At 39.2% G+C, this 13,857-nt stretch overlaps 2 protein-coding genes and 1 long non-coding RNA gene across 3 annotated transcripts; 2 read left to right on the top strand and 1 right to left on the bottom strand.

Annotated features, from left to right (window-relative positions):
• The first annotated feature begins 5,633 nt into the window (after positions 1-5,633).
• opn1sw2 (opsin 1 (cone pigments), short-wave-sensitive 2) lies at positions 5,634-8,534 on the top strand. The gene is made up of 5 exons (XM_067388105.1): positions 5,634-6,213; positions 6,384-6,552; positions 6,760-6,925; positions 8,025-8,264; positions 8,368-8,534. Exons 1-5 carry the CDS (start codon positions 5,841-5,843, stop codon positions 8,473-8,475), a joined length of 1,056 nt encoding a protein of 351 aa, XP_067244206.1. The 5' UTR covers positions 5,634-5,840; the 3' UTR covers positions 8,476-8,534.
• A 234-nt stretch (positions 8,535-8,768) lies between these two features.
• On the bottom strand, positions 8,769-9,496 carry LOC137021535 (uncharacterized). The gene is made up of 3 exons (XR_010895336.1): positions 9,393-9,496; positions 9,077-9,143; positions 8,769-8,903 (listed from the first exon to the last, which is right to left on the bottom strand). It is a non-coding gene; the product is annotated as an uncharacterized lncRNA (long non-coding RNA).
• Positions 9,497-11,296: 1,800 nt separating this feature from the next.
• On the top strand, positions 11,297-13,203 carry LOC137021534 (red-sensitive opsin). Its single transcript, XM_067388107.1, has 6 exons — positions 11,297-11,399; positions 11,804-12,100; positions 12,188-12,356; positions 12,519-12,684; positions 12,767-13,006; positions 13,105-13,203. Exons 1-6 carry the CDS (start codon positions 11,297-11,299, stop codon positions 13,201-13,203), a joined length of 1,074 nt encoding a protein of 357 aa, XP_067244208.1.
• The last annotated feature ends 654 nt before the right edge of the window (positions 13,204-13,857 follow it).

The raw sequence follows: 13,857 nt of genomic DNA, 5'->3' as shown, positions 1-13,857 counted from the left end.
ACCGGAGAAGGCGAGGTCTTGAGCCCAAGGTGTCGACAGAGGGCGCCGGAGATGAAGTTTCCTGCTGACCCTGAATCGAGGAGCGCCACCACTGGAACGGAAGCATTAGCAGCAGTAAGGTTTACGATAGTAGTGAGTGGTTTCATCTTTTGGATTGAAGGAATGATAGCACTCACCACAGGTCAAGGAGGACGGGTTGGGCATGTGGAGATGACATGCCCAGGGGATCCACAGTACAAGCAAAGATTCAGGGTCAGCCTTCTCCGCCTTTCTGCTGGAGACAAACGGGAGTTATCCACTTGCATGGGTTCGGTGGCTGGTTCTGGAGAGCTGACGGGTTCGGACCGACGGAGGAGGGTGGTGGTCAGTGGTTGGCCCTGGTGCTCAAGGAGACACGACTGCATACGAGAACCCACACGGATGGCGAGTTGGATGAATTGTTCGAGTCCCATGGAGTCCTCGTATGCAGCGAGATGCAACCGCACATTAGGCTCCAAACCTTGTCGAAAGGTGGTGATAAGGGCTTGTTCATTCCAGCCGCTGGTTGCGGCGAGCGTTCTGAACTGCAAGGCATAATCGTTAACAGTCTGGTTTCCTTGTTTTAAATTGTACAGTTTCTCACCAGTAGAAGAGTCAGCCAAAGGTCTTCAGAAGACTTCTCTGAAGTGGGAGACGAACGCTGGATAGGATTTAACGACTGAGCCTTTTTGAGTCCAGAGGGAATCCGCCCATTGAAGGGCCTTACCTTGCAGTTGGGAGATTATGAACGCTATCTTCGCCGTTTCGGTGGGATAGAGGTGCGGCTGCATCTCCAGGACCAACTCGCACTGAAGAAGGAATCCGCTGCAATCCTCCGCCGATCCAGAGTAGGGCGCTGGTTTGGCCATGGGACTGGCGGTGTAAACAGGTGAAGCAGCGGTGACAGTGGATGCGGAAGTGGCAGCGGTGAGGGGTCCTGGCGACGGTGACTGTGGTTGAGGGGTGAGTGCTCGTCGCAAAGCGTCCACGAGCTCTTGAAATGGGTCATGGTAGCTCATGCTGATGTATGGCTGTTATGGTCCGGTCTTCTGTTACAACAGAGACACCGGAAGCAGAGATAAAAGCAGTTGGGTTGTTTATTGAGACAATCAGCAGAGCAAACAGGTAAGTGAATGGTGATAATGAAGGTCTTGGAGGTGAATGAGAGGTAATACTGTCCTTATTCTTTGTATTGCAGGTGATGGTGGAAGGAGACGCTGGAGATGGTTGACTGGAACACACACACACAAGCAGGTAGGAACACGAGGAGTACTGGAGACAATGGAGACGAAGGAGATGAGGTAGACAGGTAAGTATCGTTTTGAGAGTCCTTGAGGTAAGTGAACAACGGGGTGTATCACGAACGAGACCGGACAATGTGTGTGTGTGAGTGTGGGGTTCTTATAGTGAGGCTGATGACTGTGGTGATGAGCTGCAGGTGGCGGTGATTAGAATTCCGGTGATTGAGTGCGCGGGTAAGGGAGTGAGGTGGAACCTGACGTGTCTGTGACACAGATAGGTTTAGTCAGAATAAACATATTTACAGATTATGAACATTATTGCATTATTGTGAATAATAATATGAATAAATAGGCCTGAATTAATTCAAAGATATCGCAATAAACAGTTGGAGTATTGCACTTGTAGGTATTTGCTTTGGGATAAATGAACTGCTCAAGAGGGAAATGGCCTGTGGGAAGAAACTGCAGCTAGTTTTTCTATCTAGTGCCCAGTGATCTGAGGCGCCGTCTGGACGGCAACAGTTCAAATAGGTTGTGGCCAGGGTGAGTGGAGTCTGCCCTCTTCCTTACTCTACCAATAATCCTTTCAGCAGTCTGAACTGTCCATTGTAGTCTTTAGTCTGAGCCAAACCAGACAGTTATTGATTAACACAAGGCAGAGTCAATGTGGGGCTGAGTATAGAACTGTGTCAGCAGCTCCTGTGGGAGGTTGAACTTCCTCAGCTGGTGAAGGAAGTACAACCTCTGCTTGGCCATTTTCACTATGGATTCTATGTGATTATCACACTTTAGGTCCTGAGAGATGTTGGTGCCCAGGAACCTGAATGACTCCACTGCTGCCACAGTGCTGTTAATGATGGTGAGAGGGGGGGGGGGGGGTGCTGGGCTGTTCCTTCTGAAGTCCACTATCAGCCTTACTATTTTGTACATGTTCAGCTCAAGTTTTTTATGGCTGTACAAGACTACCAGCTGCTCATCTTCTTGTCTGTAAACAGACTCGTCACCATCCTGGATGAGGCCAATGATTGTGGTGTTGTCTGCAAACTTCAGAAGCTTGACAGAGGGGTCTTTTGAAGTGCAGTCATTTTTGTACAGTGAGAAGAGCAGTGGAGAGAGGACGGAGCACCAGTACTGATAGTGAAACTCCTGGATGTGAGTTTTTACAGTCTCAATTGCTGTTAGAAAGCTGGTGATCCACAGACAGATTGGGGGGTCAGTTTGGATGATAGAAGATCAGGGATGATGGTATTGAAAGCCGAACTGCATTCCACAAAATAAGATCCTTGCATGTCCCAGGTCTGTCGAGATTGTTGCAGGATGTAGTGCAGTCCAATGTTGACTGCATCATCCACAGACCTGTTTGCTCTGTAGGCAAACTGCAGGGGATCCAGCAGGGGTCCACTGATGTTCTTCAGGTAGGCCAACACAAGTCTCTCAAATGACTTCATGACCACAGATGTGAGAGCAACAGGTCTGTAGCCGTTAAAGGGTTTGTTCACCCAAAAATGCTTAAATAATTACTCACCCTCATGTTGTTCCACTCCTGTAAGACCTTTGGAAAACAAATCAAGATAATTTTGATGAAATCCAAGAGTTTTTATCCTCCATAGAAAGCAACATAATTACCACATTCAAGGTCCAAAAAAATAGTAAAAACATATTTAAAATAGTCAATGTGATTACAGTCGTTCAACCAAGCGACGAGAATACTTTTTGTGTATAAAAACAAAACTTTTCTTCTCTCCCCTGTCTTTCTGCTACGCTGTTTATGTTGTATAGATGGTGCAGGCTTCCGGGTTCTACGTCAGAATGGAGACTCAATATTGGCTGATGCTGTTAACATGAGCAGTACGACATATGCGTCCAATAATGAGTTAGTGTTCGTAAACAGCATAGGAGAAAGACGGGAGAGAAGAAATTATTGAATAAAGTCATTATTTTTGTTTTGTTTTTGCGAACAAAATGTATTCTCATCACTTCATAACATTAAGGTTGAACCACTGTAGTCACGTTGACTATTTTAACAATGTCTTTACTACCTTTCTGGACCTTGAATGTGGTACGTACGTTGCTTTCTGTAGGGGGTAAAAAAAACTCTCGGATTTCGTCAAAAAATATCTTAATGTGTTCTCCGAAGATGAACAAAGGTCTTACGGGTTTGGAATGACATGAGGGTGAGTAATTCATGAAACAACTATCCCTTTCAGTCTAGTGATTTTGGGTTTTGGGGGGACCGGAATGATAGTGGAGCATTTGAAGCAGGAGGGAAATTCACATTTTATTAGAATTTATTTACTTATTTACAATATGTTTGGTCTAGTCTTATATAAATATATAATTTTATGCCTTGCTGTAACATTAATTTTTTATTGTGATTATTGCCTCATTATTTTTTGAGCAATATTTGTGCAAATATTTACTGTTAGTGAGCTTTTGTCTTTAAAAGTGTTACATTTCTTTTTTCTTAATTTAATTTATTTAATAATTGATTAATGGTTAATTAACCATTTCAACTTTCATTTAGCTATTTAAGGTTGTCCAATTAAAATACAGAACATGAATGTCTGTGTTGCCATACAATGAATGCCATTGAATGTTGAATTGCCATAACATAATGAATGGTCATGAACAGGTTTTTCTGTAAAATAAATAAATAAGATGTTGAAAATTTATCGCAGCTGAGCAATACATCATTAATACAATCAAATTCTGTAAAATGAGAACAAGACATTATTATATATATATATATATATATATATATATATATATATATATATATATATATATATATAATATATTTTATATATATATATATATATATATATATATATATATATATATATATATATATATTATATACAGTACAGTCCAAAAGTTTGGAACCACTAAGATTTTTAATGTTTTTAAAAGAAGTTTCGTCTGCTCACCAAGGCTACATTTATTCAATTAAAAATACAGTAAAAACAGTAATATTGTGAAATATTATTACAATTTAAAATAACTATTTTCTATTTGAATATATTTCACAAAGTAATTTATTCCTGTGATCAAAGCTGAATTTTCAGCATCATTACTCCAGTCTTCAGTGTCACATGATCCTTCAGAAATCATTCTAATATGCTGATCTGCTGCTCAAGAAAAATTGTACAATTGTACAAAATATTTGTGTACAATATTTTTTTTCAGGATTATTTGATGAATAGAAAGTTCAAAAGAACAGTGTTTATCTAAACTTTTGTAACATTATAAATGTCTTTACTGCCACTTTTGATTGATTTAATGCATCCTTGCTGAATAAAAGTATTCATTTCTTTAATTTCTTTAAAAAAAAAAAAAAAAAAAAAAAAATTCTTACTGACCCCAAACTTTTGAACGGTAGTGTATAATGCTACAGAAGCTTTGTATTTCAGATAAATGCTGTTCTTTTGAACTTTCTATTCATCAAGGAATCCTGAAAAAAAAAGTACACAACTGTTTTCAACATTGAAAATAATCATAAATGTTTATTGAGCAGCAAATCAGCATTTTAGAATGATTTCTGAAGGATCATGTGACACTGAAGATTGGAGTAATGATGCTGAAAATTCAGCTTTGCATCACAGGAATAAATTACTTTGTCAAATATATTTAAATAGTACACAGTTATTTTAAATTGTAATAATATTTCACAATATTACTGTTTTTTTACTGTATTTTTAATTACATAAATGTAGCCTTGGTGAGCAGACGAAACTTCTTTTAAAAACATTAAAAATCTTAGTGGTTCCAAACTTTTGGACTGTACTGTATATTTGTATTATTCAGTGTGCCGACTAGCATGTTTTTTCACAGCATTTAGATTTTTTTTGCTTTTGTTTTGGAGTTTAAAGTCGCTTAATATCATTTGCTAATATTCATATTTTTTTTCCATCTCTAAGTTGTGAACTTTCTTGCACTATTCCACTTCCAATAGTCCCTTTCACGGCTCTGACACAAGAACCCTCTACAGACGAGTGTCAAGGACAATCCAGCTGTCAAGTATTTAAGGCTCTTCACAAAGGCCCTGATTCCAGGCTCAAAGCTGGAGATAATACGTTTGGAAGCAGATTAAAGAGGGGTTAACAGCGAGTGATTAGCTGCTTTATCTGCACTGGGCGGCAGATTAACTGCCATCGCTAACGCAGAACCACACTACAGGGTGAAAAGGATGATCCGAATTAGCCAGGTTTTGGTGCTGGAAATGAGATTAAGTGAATTGTGTGTCTTGCACTGTACAAATGTAGTTTTGCGTGTGTTGAATCTGTTTGTCATGTATGTGTGTGCCTGCACAAGAGCCTGTGTGTTTGGTAGATGACAACAAACCTCAAATCCTTCCATTAGGACCATTTGGGAGGAGCAAAATGCTATCTTCTGGATCCCTATAAAAGAGGGATCACTTGGCAATAATTTGAGGGAGCCTTCATCTGGTGATCAACGAAGAGAGAATTTACATCTCTTTTTGACTCTTTTTGCGATGCTGCAGTAATCTACAAAAGGAAATAACACTTTAAACTTTAAGGTGTTACAGCATTCTCTGTAAACTGGTTGCCAGTTTCAAGCAAGATGAAGGGAATACCCGAGTTTCAGGAAGACTTCTACATCCCCATCCCTTTAGATACCAACAACATCTCAGCTTACAGCCCTTTCCTGGTCCCCCAGGACCACCTGGGTCACCATGGCGTGTACATGGCAATGGCTGCCTTCACATTCTTCCTTTTTGTCGGAGGGACTTCAATCAACGCCCTTACCATTGTTTGCACAATTCAATTCAAGAAACTCAGATCTCACCTTAACTATATTCTTGTGAACCTTGCCATTGCCAACCTGTGGGTGTCCCTTTTTGGTTCCTCGATAGCATGCTATTCCTTCTGGAATAGGTACTTTATTCTTGGGCCGACAGCATGTAAAATTGAGGGCTTCAATTCAACACTTGGAGGTATAATGCAACATGTATCCACATTATTTTAATGCTTCTGTGTTAGCCTGTTGTAGTTCACTGTAGTTCATAGATACAAATTTAAAGCCAGAACTTATTCTTACATTCTGCTTCTGGTTTCAGATGGTTTCACCAAACCTTTTTTCTTTTTTTTTTCTCTGTTGTTGCAGGAATGGTGAGTTTGTGGTCTCTTGCTGTGGTGGCTGTTGAAAGGTGGCTGGTCATTTGCAAACCCCTTGGGAACTTTACTTTCAAGACCCATCATGCCATACTTGGCTGCATATTTCCTTGGATTTTTGCATTGGCAGCTTCACTCCCTCCACTGTTTGGCTGGAGCCGGTAAGTCCGACTGCTTACAATGATGAGGACAAAGCCAAAATGCCTCCCTCCAGTGAACCCGAAGAAAGATAAACAATGCCTAGCACCTTTTTGCTCCACTCCTATACAATTACTTCAAGTCCCTGAGTGAAGTCCTCTGATTGAATTGAGCGGTTGAATTGTGCAGAGTTGTCAATCCCATCAACCTCACCTTGCTTTGTTTTACAGGTACATACCTGAAGGTTTGCAGTGCTCCTGTGGACCTGACTGGTATACGATTAACAACAAATACAACAACGAATCCTATGTCATGTTTTTGTTCTGCTTCTGCTTTGCGGTTCCTTTCGGCGCCATTGTGTTCTGTTATGGTCAGCTGCTCATCACACTCAAATTAGTGAGTACAAATTGTGTTTATCAGATCATTTTAGGAAAAGGTCAATGTTTAAGGAAAAGAGTCAACTTTAAAGGGGTAATTCACTCTCTTACTCACCATCATGACGTTCAACGACCTTCGTTCATCTTCGGAATACAAATTAAGACATTTTGATAAAATCCAATGGCTCATTGACAGCAAGATAATAAACACTTTCAAATGCCCAGAAAGCTACAAAAGACATATTTAAAACAGTTCATGTGACTGCAGTGGTTCAACCTTAATGTTATGAAGCGACGAGATGTGTGACTTCGGCAGTTTGATACATGCTCCAAAACACTGATTCGAAACAAAAGATTCGTAAAGCTTCGAAGCTTCGTGAAGCAGTGTTTTGAAATCGCCCATCACTAGATATTGTTGAATAAAGTAATTATTTCGATTTTTTGGCACACAAAAAGTATTCTCGTTGCTTCATAACATTAAAGTTGAACCACTGTAGTCACATGAACTGTTTAAAAAATGTTTTTAGTAGCTTTCTGGACATATGAAAGTGTAAATTATCTTGCTGTCAAGGCCTCACTGAGCCATCAGATTTTATCCAAAATATCTTAATTTGTGTTCCGAAGATGAACAAAGGTCTTACGGGTGTGAAACGATAAGAGAGTGAGTAATTATTGACAGAATTTACATTTTTTGGTGAACTAACCATTTAAGCCAGGAAGAGGAATTTTATGCAACCATACAGTGTTGTAATTTAGACTTTTGATATTTCTAAAAAATAAATATTGAAAACGCAAAACCATATTATTTAACATGTTATGTTAATATGTATTCTTTATTTTGATCTGAAACCTTCAGATAACATTCTAAAATGATAAAATTAAACAGATTAAATGCACATTTTTTTCTTTTTTGTCTTCTTTTTTTTTGCAGGTAAGCTTCACACTAACATTTTTACTTACTTGGTCCAAATCCTAATGCCATAAATAAATGATAAATGGGTTTCATTGCTCTGCCACACTGGGATGCACATTGATCCCTGTCCACTAGATGGAGACTATGAAAGGGTTACTGTGGTCATGTTGCCATTTGCTCTAAAATCCCTTGTTTGTTCTACCAGGCAGCCAAAGCTCAAGCAGATTCAGCTTCGACTCAGAAGGCAGAGAGGGAGGTGACAAAGATGGTGGTGGTGATGGTGTTCGGCTTCTTGGTATGCTGGGGACCATATGCTACCTTTTCTCTGTGGATGGTTTCCCACCGTGGTGAAGCATTTGACCTGAGAATGGCAACCATACCATCCTGCCTTAGTAAAGGCTCTGCAGTGTACAATCCAGTCATCTATGTCCTAATGAACAAACAGGTATAGTGTTGTGGACATTTTTAGTTGTATTGTTGAAGTTTGTTCCCACATGGCATCTAATCACTTGAAATAATATATGCTATTCATTTCTTTTGAAACCCAGTTCCGTTCCTGTATGATGAAGATGGTCTTTGGCAAGAATCCTGAGGATGATGAGACTTCTTCTTCATCTCAGGTCACCCAGGTCTCCTCTGTTGCGCCAGAGAAATAAACCCATTCTTAATGTAACCTCATCCTGTGGAGAGAACTACTCCACTGGCAGTGAAAAATAATCTTACAATGATTGTAAATAATAAACATAGACCCAATAGGAATTTTTGCTTTTAATGTCAAAATTTGTGTAACTTGGTCTTGGCTTGCTGAACAAGTAGAATGAGTAGAAGTTCATAATTATGAATAAAAATGTACAATAAATGCAAAGAAAGAAAGACAGAATTGTGTTGTTAAATTGATCAGTTCCAGAATTGTGACATACATTACAATAGTTTATATTATATTACATTAGTCTTGTTTCTTCCTGTTTTAAATGCAGTGAGTGCACCATTTCACAACAACATGAAAACAGAGAAGTATCTCATATATGCGATTGTAATCAAGTCCGTAGCCCATGAGTAATGAAGTAACACATCGAGGGATGGTCTGAAAAGCAAAGTCAAACAGAGTATTAGGCTATCTATTATACAAAACTGCTTTGCATTGATTTGCTGCACAAGAAAATAATTTTTTTAATTCACTAAAAATGAATAATGAGGATTTAAGTGCAGTTGTCTTCAGTCTCTCTCTAGAAATACAGAAGAAATGTCATTACTTACGTCACTGATTTGTGCATGCATGCTTACTCCCCTTAACCTCTTCTTACTTCATCCAATAAGTAGTTCACTTTCAAATAAAGATAAAAGTGCAAAGAAAGAATATGAAATGAGTTTTTGTCATTTCCAAACTAGCCTAACACAATCAATTCAAGAACAATATCAACTTAGTTAATCTGGAAATTAAACCACAAATGATGTTAGAGAAACAATGAGCAGTGAAGGCAAAGTTTTGCCCATGTTAGATTAACATCTATTATATGGATTAATTCCATTCACAAATGTAAAAATTGTTCAATAAATGTTCAGTACTAAATACCGTGAATATAGCAGTTGTCCAATGGCAGACCATGTGAGACCAAACTATTATCTTGAGCTTTCGTTGAGAATTCAGTTGTATATCCGAGTTCTGCTAGTAGTGAACTTTTGCCAATCACGAATAGTTCAGAACTAGCGGAATTCCAGACATAGGACTGACTGAGTGCTGCCCCATGATACTTTCTGATCCATCCAGAACATCCTTTTCAACTACATCTCTGAAACTCTGTGATTGACACAGTGATATAGCAACAAAACAAAAAAAACACTATAGTGACCCTTGATTCTTAATCCCACCAAAGCGTAGATATACAGTCCAGCAATCTATTAAACTTCAATTTATTTTGATTAGCTTCCAGTTTAAAATGAACTGTAAAAGATCACAATAAACAAATACCTGTTTTGGATAAACACCTACACATCAGTACAATTCTTTGCCAGTTTAAAAATGAACAGGAAACAACTGATAGAATAAAAAATGTACAGACTGCTCTCGTCTTCGTGTTGGCTCCATCCTCGCCCTGGTTTGGTCTGTTCACACCCTAGTGTTCACTTCCTCCTGCTCTACTTTGCCACAATAGATGGAGAAGCCGATGGTTGAAAAAAAAAGAAAAGAAAATGCCTATCGTCAGAAACAGGGAGAGATTAAAACTGACCTCATCAAGATTTTCAGATAAACCCTGCTTTCCCTAAACTGAACCATCAATCCATTGGGATTAGGAAGGTTTGGGCTGCATCCTTGTCAATACTAATTAGGATCTCACATGGAGGGTACCTGGGTACCCCAGTTGTCCCAATAAGCTGATTTGGACTTTAACCTAGATGTCTGACTTACAGTTACCCTTCACATACCGAACATATGATAGAAACTGTGTAACGTTTGTTTTAAATGGACAGGAGAGAATATGAATGGCACAGCATGGCACAGTGTTTACAGTGACAGAGATATAATTGAGAAAATGTCCTTTATAAAGGATTATATATACTCTTTAGTGAAGTTATCCAGCCATTTTGTTATCAAATTAGGTGTTTTGAAATGGCCTGAAATCTTTTGAAATATGAAACATTTGAAGAAAAAAAAAAAAAAGGTTTTGTGTGTGTGCACTCTCAGAAAAAAGGGTACAAAAGCTGTCACTGGGGCGGTATGCAAAAATGACATACTGTATTTGTGCAATGTACCAAATAATACAATTTACAATAATGTAAAAAGTTCTTTACTCCTTCAATAGGCAGAAGGGGCCATTATATAGAATCCTATCTTATCTTTTTAGCATGATTTCAGTCAGAAACCTTAGAAACTTTTACAATTTGGAATGGAATGTTTTTTATATGCAGCTATTGTTTTTTGAACCCTAAAAGTTGTACAGAGCGCCAAAAAAGGAGCCAGAGCACTCTAATCTGGTGCTGTTTCATTTTTTTGTTTTTTTGCAATAATGATATCATGCGTCTTTAGCGAAAGTGTGCTGTAGAGTGACACTGAACAGGAAGCTTCAGTCAAGGACAACGCAAAGAGGTCTTTGACCTAAACTTAAAACGTCGTAGAAAGCATCAAATAGCCCTGTCACCTTATAATCACTACTGACTCGGTCGTGCCAAATGTCACCGCACAGTGTTTTGGTTTACCTGTGATGGCTTCAACAATCCTAGGAAGGAACAGTAGCTTAGACCTCCTGTAAGCCTAATGAATGAGTTTTTGTTCTGCTCTTGATACCTGTTTTGACCTCAACAATTCTCCACCCTGTAAGCCAGGGCATCCTCCTTTTTTGCGTATAAAAGCACTTTGACAAGTGCCCAAAGTCTGTCGGTGCGAGTCGGCCAGAGACAGAAGGTAGTAGAAGCACAGAGGCCCAGACCTTTACAACAGCTAAGTAACTACAGGTTTGGGCTATACAACAACCCCCAAAAATGGCAGAGCAATGGGGAGAAGCGATATTCGCAGCCAGGCGAAAAGGAGATGAAACAACGAGAGAATCAATGTTCACATATACTAACAGCAATAACACCAGGGGTGAGTTTTTTTCAAATTTCTTCTATTATTTTTTTTATTTTAATTTGAGTAGGTTTAAATAGGAAGGTTTTGTGCATTGAATAGGTTGTCAAAAATTGTTTATAGGAAATTGTTAAATCATAGCTATTCTGTTATGATATGATAAAGCCATTTGAAAGGCTTTGTGGGCTTTTAAAGGTTTCGCAATAGTGGCAGAGTAATAGGACAGGAAATTAGTCTTAAACTTCAAATGTGTGGTCTTCTGATCTTAGAGCTCTCTGTGCATTTTGGCTAGAAGTAACATAGCCAGAGAGCAATTTCCGACTGATAAATATGGAGCATCAGAATAATGAGAGTTGGTTGCAAAAGCTCCCTGAAACTCCTTCAAGATGATAATATTACTGCTCTTTATGTCTCATTTCCAGATCCCTTTGAGGGACCCAACTACCACATTGCCCCTCGATGGGTTTACAACCTATCAACATGCTGGATGCTCTTCGTGGTCGTCGCCTCAACTTTCACCAATGGCTTGGTGCTGGTGGCCACGGCCAAATTTAAGAAGCTCCGCCACCCTCTCAACTGGATCTTGGTCAACCTTGCTATAGCTGATCTAGCAGAGACTCTGTTGGCCAGCACCATTAGTGTGACCAACCAATTTTTCGGCTACTTTATCCTCGGACATCCCATGTGTGTTTTTGAGGGCTACACTGTAGCTACATGTGGTAAGTTACTGCCTGATATCAATATGAATACATTAGACCAAAGTTCAATATATGTTTTTTAATGATATCTAACAATGCAATTAACAGGTATCGCTGGTCTGTGGTCTCTGACTGTCATCTCTTGGGAGAGATGGGTGGTCGTCTGCAAACCATTTGGAAATGTCAAGTTTGATGGTAAATGGGCAGGTGGTGGCATCATCTTCACCTGGGTTTGGTCTGCTTTCTGGTGTGCTCCTCCCATCTTTGGCTGGAGCAGGTAAAATGACTTATTAAAATATAAGTAATAAGTAATGAAGGCATTTGACAGCTATGTATATTGTATTCTTAGTAATTCATCATAAAATCATTGAATTATTTGGGTGGTAAGACCAACATATAAGTTCCACACAAGCATAAATGTGGATCTTTATTTTCTTAGATACTGGCCTCACGGTCTGAAGACCTCCTGCGGTCCTGATGTCTTCAGTGGAAGCGAGGATCCTGGTGTCCAGTCCTACATGATTGTCCTAATGATCACCTGTTGTTTCATCCCTCTGGGCGTCATCATTTTCTGCTACTTGGCAGTGTTCATGGCCATTCATGCTGTAAGTTGTCTCCTTGACTGCTTTCAAAAGTTTATTCCAGTTTCTAAAAAGGCACTAAGCATCTATCATTTCTTTCCAACAGGTCGCCCAGCAGCAGAAGGATTCTGAGTCCACACAGAAGGCAGAGAAGGAAGTGTCCAGAATGGTGGTTGTCATGATCATAGCCTACTGTTTTTGCTGGGGTCCTTATACATTCTTCGCCTGCTTTGCAGCTGCAAACCCAGGCTATGCCTTCCACCCCCTGGCAGCAGCCATGCCTGCCTACTTTGCCAAGAGCGCCACCATCTACAACCCCATCATTTATGTCTTCATGAACCGACAAGTAAGTCAATGCTGTTTAACAAAGCTCAAACCTTCAGCACAATAAGAAAACTTCACATGAATCTTTGCGAAATAATCTCGATTTCTCTTTCTCTGCAGTTCCGCGTATGCATCATGCAGCTCTTTGGAAAGAAGGTGGATGATGGGTCTGAGGTGTCCACATCCAAGACAGAAGTATCCTCTGTGGCTCCTGCATAAATTGCGCACCAGATCTCAGAGAAAAGATCTTGATTCAGACATGGGAAAAAAAGATGAAAATGGGACTTTTTATATTCCTTGTTTACCCTCACCATATCTCAACAACTTTGCTTCCAGATATTTCCCTCGGAGCGATGGGGAATACCTTGTTGCATGGCACTGCGTGTTAACACATTACTTTCTCAATGGCCCTGTGGCTTAAGATCCACCAGAATGATGTTACAGTTTTTATAGTAATCATTTGTCACACAATCATGATACTCTATCCACTGACAATTCAGAAGGTTGTGCGCCTATATATAGCACTGCTTTGTGGGAATGTGACACTCGGTATGGATTAACTAACAGCAAAAAGTTATCGCCTCATTGCAATGTACAATTTTTGCTGATTTGATATTCAGTGGCAATGTAATAATATCTCTGTAATTTTAATTTTGTAGCCATCTTGCAAGAAAACAAAAATGACAAAAAAATTTGATAGATAGATACCTACCCATGTACAGCATGTAATATGGTTATATTTTTTTCTTTGATGAAAATAAAAAAAAAAAAGCAGCAAAATAAATATTCTGTTCTCAGTGTCTTTCATTACACATGCACACGTCTCTGAAAATATTTCACTGTGGGTCTCCATATGCCAGGAATTGAAATAGT

Source organism: Chanodichthys erythropterus, chromosome 6 (genome assembly GCF_024489055.1).
Source record: "Chanodichthys erythropterus isolate Z2021 chromosome 6, ASM2448905v1, whole genome shotgun sequence".
Lineage (NCBI taxonomy): Eukaryota > Metazoa > Chordata > Actinopteri > Cypriniformes > Xenocyprididae > Chanodichthys > Chanodichthys erythropterus.
This window is presented reverse-complemented; position numbering and strand designations above follow the sequence as displayed.

Bases quoted from the DNA above. Each gene is read 5' to 3' on its own strand.
- opn1sw2 (XM_067388105.1), top strand. From the start codon at position 5,841: ATGAAGGGAATACCCGAGTTTCAGGAAGACTTCTACATCCCCATCCCT. The intron at 6,214-6,383 runs GTATAATGCAAC...CTGTTGTTGCAG, and splicing joins CTTCAATTCAACACTTGGAG to GAATGGTGAGTTTGTGGTCT. The intron at 6,553-6,759 runs GTAAGTCCGACT...TTTGTTTTACAG, and splicing joins CCACTGTTTGGCTGGAGCCG to GTACATACCTGAAGGTTTGC.
- LOC137021534 (XM_067388107.1), top strand. From the start codon at position 11,297: ATGGCAGAGCAATGGGGAGAAGCGATATTCGCAGCCAGGCGAAAAGGA. The intron at 11,400-11,803 runs GTGAGTTTTTTT...TCTCATTTCCAG, and splicing joins TAACAGCAATAACACCAGGG to ATCCCTTTGAGGGACCCAAC. The intron at 12,357-12,518 runs GTAAAATGACTT...TTATTTTCTTAG, and splicing joins CCCATCTTTGGCTGGAGCAG to ATACTGGCCTCACGGTCTGA.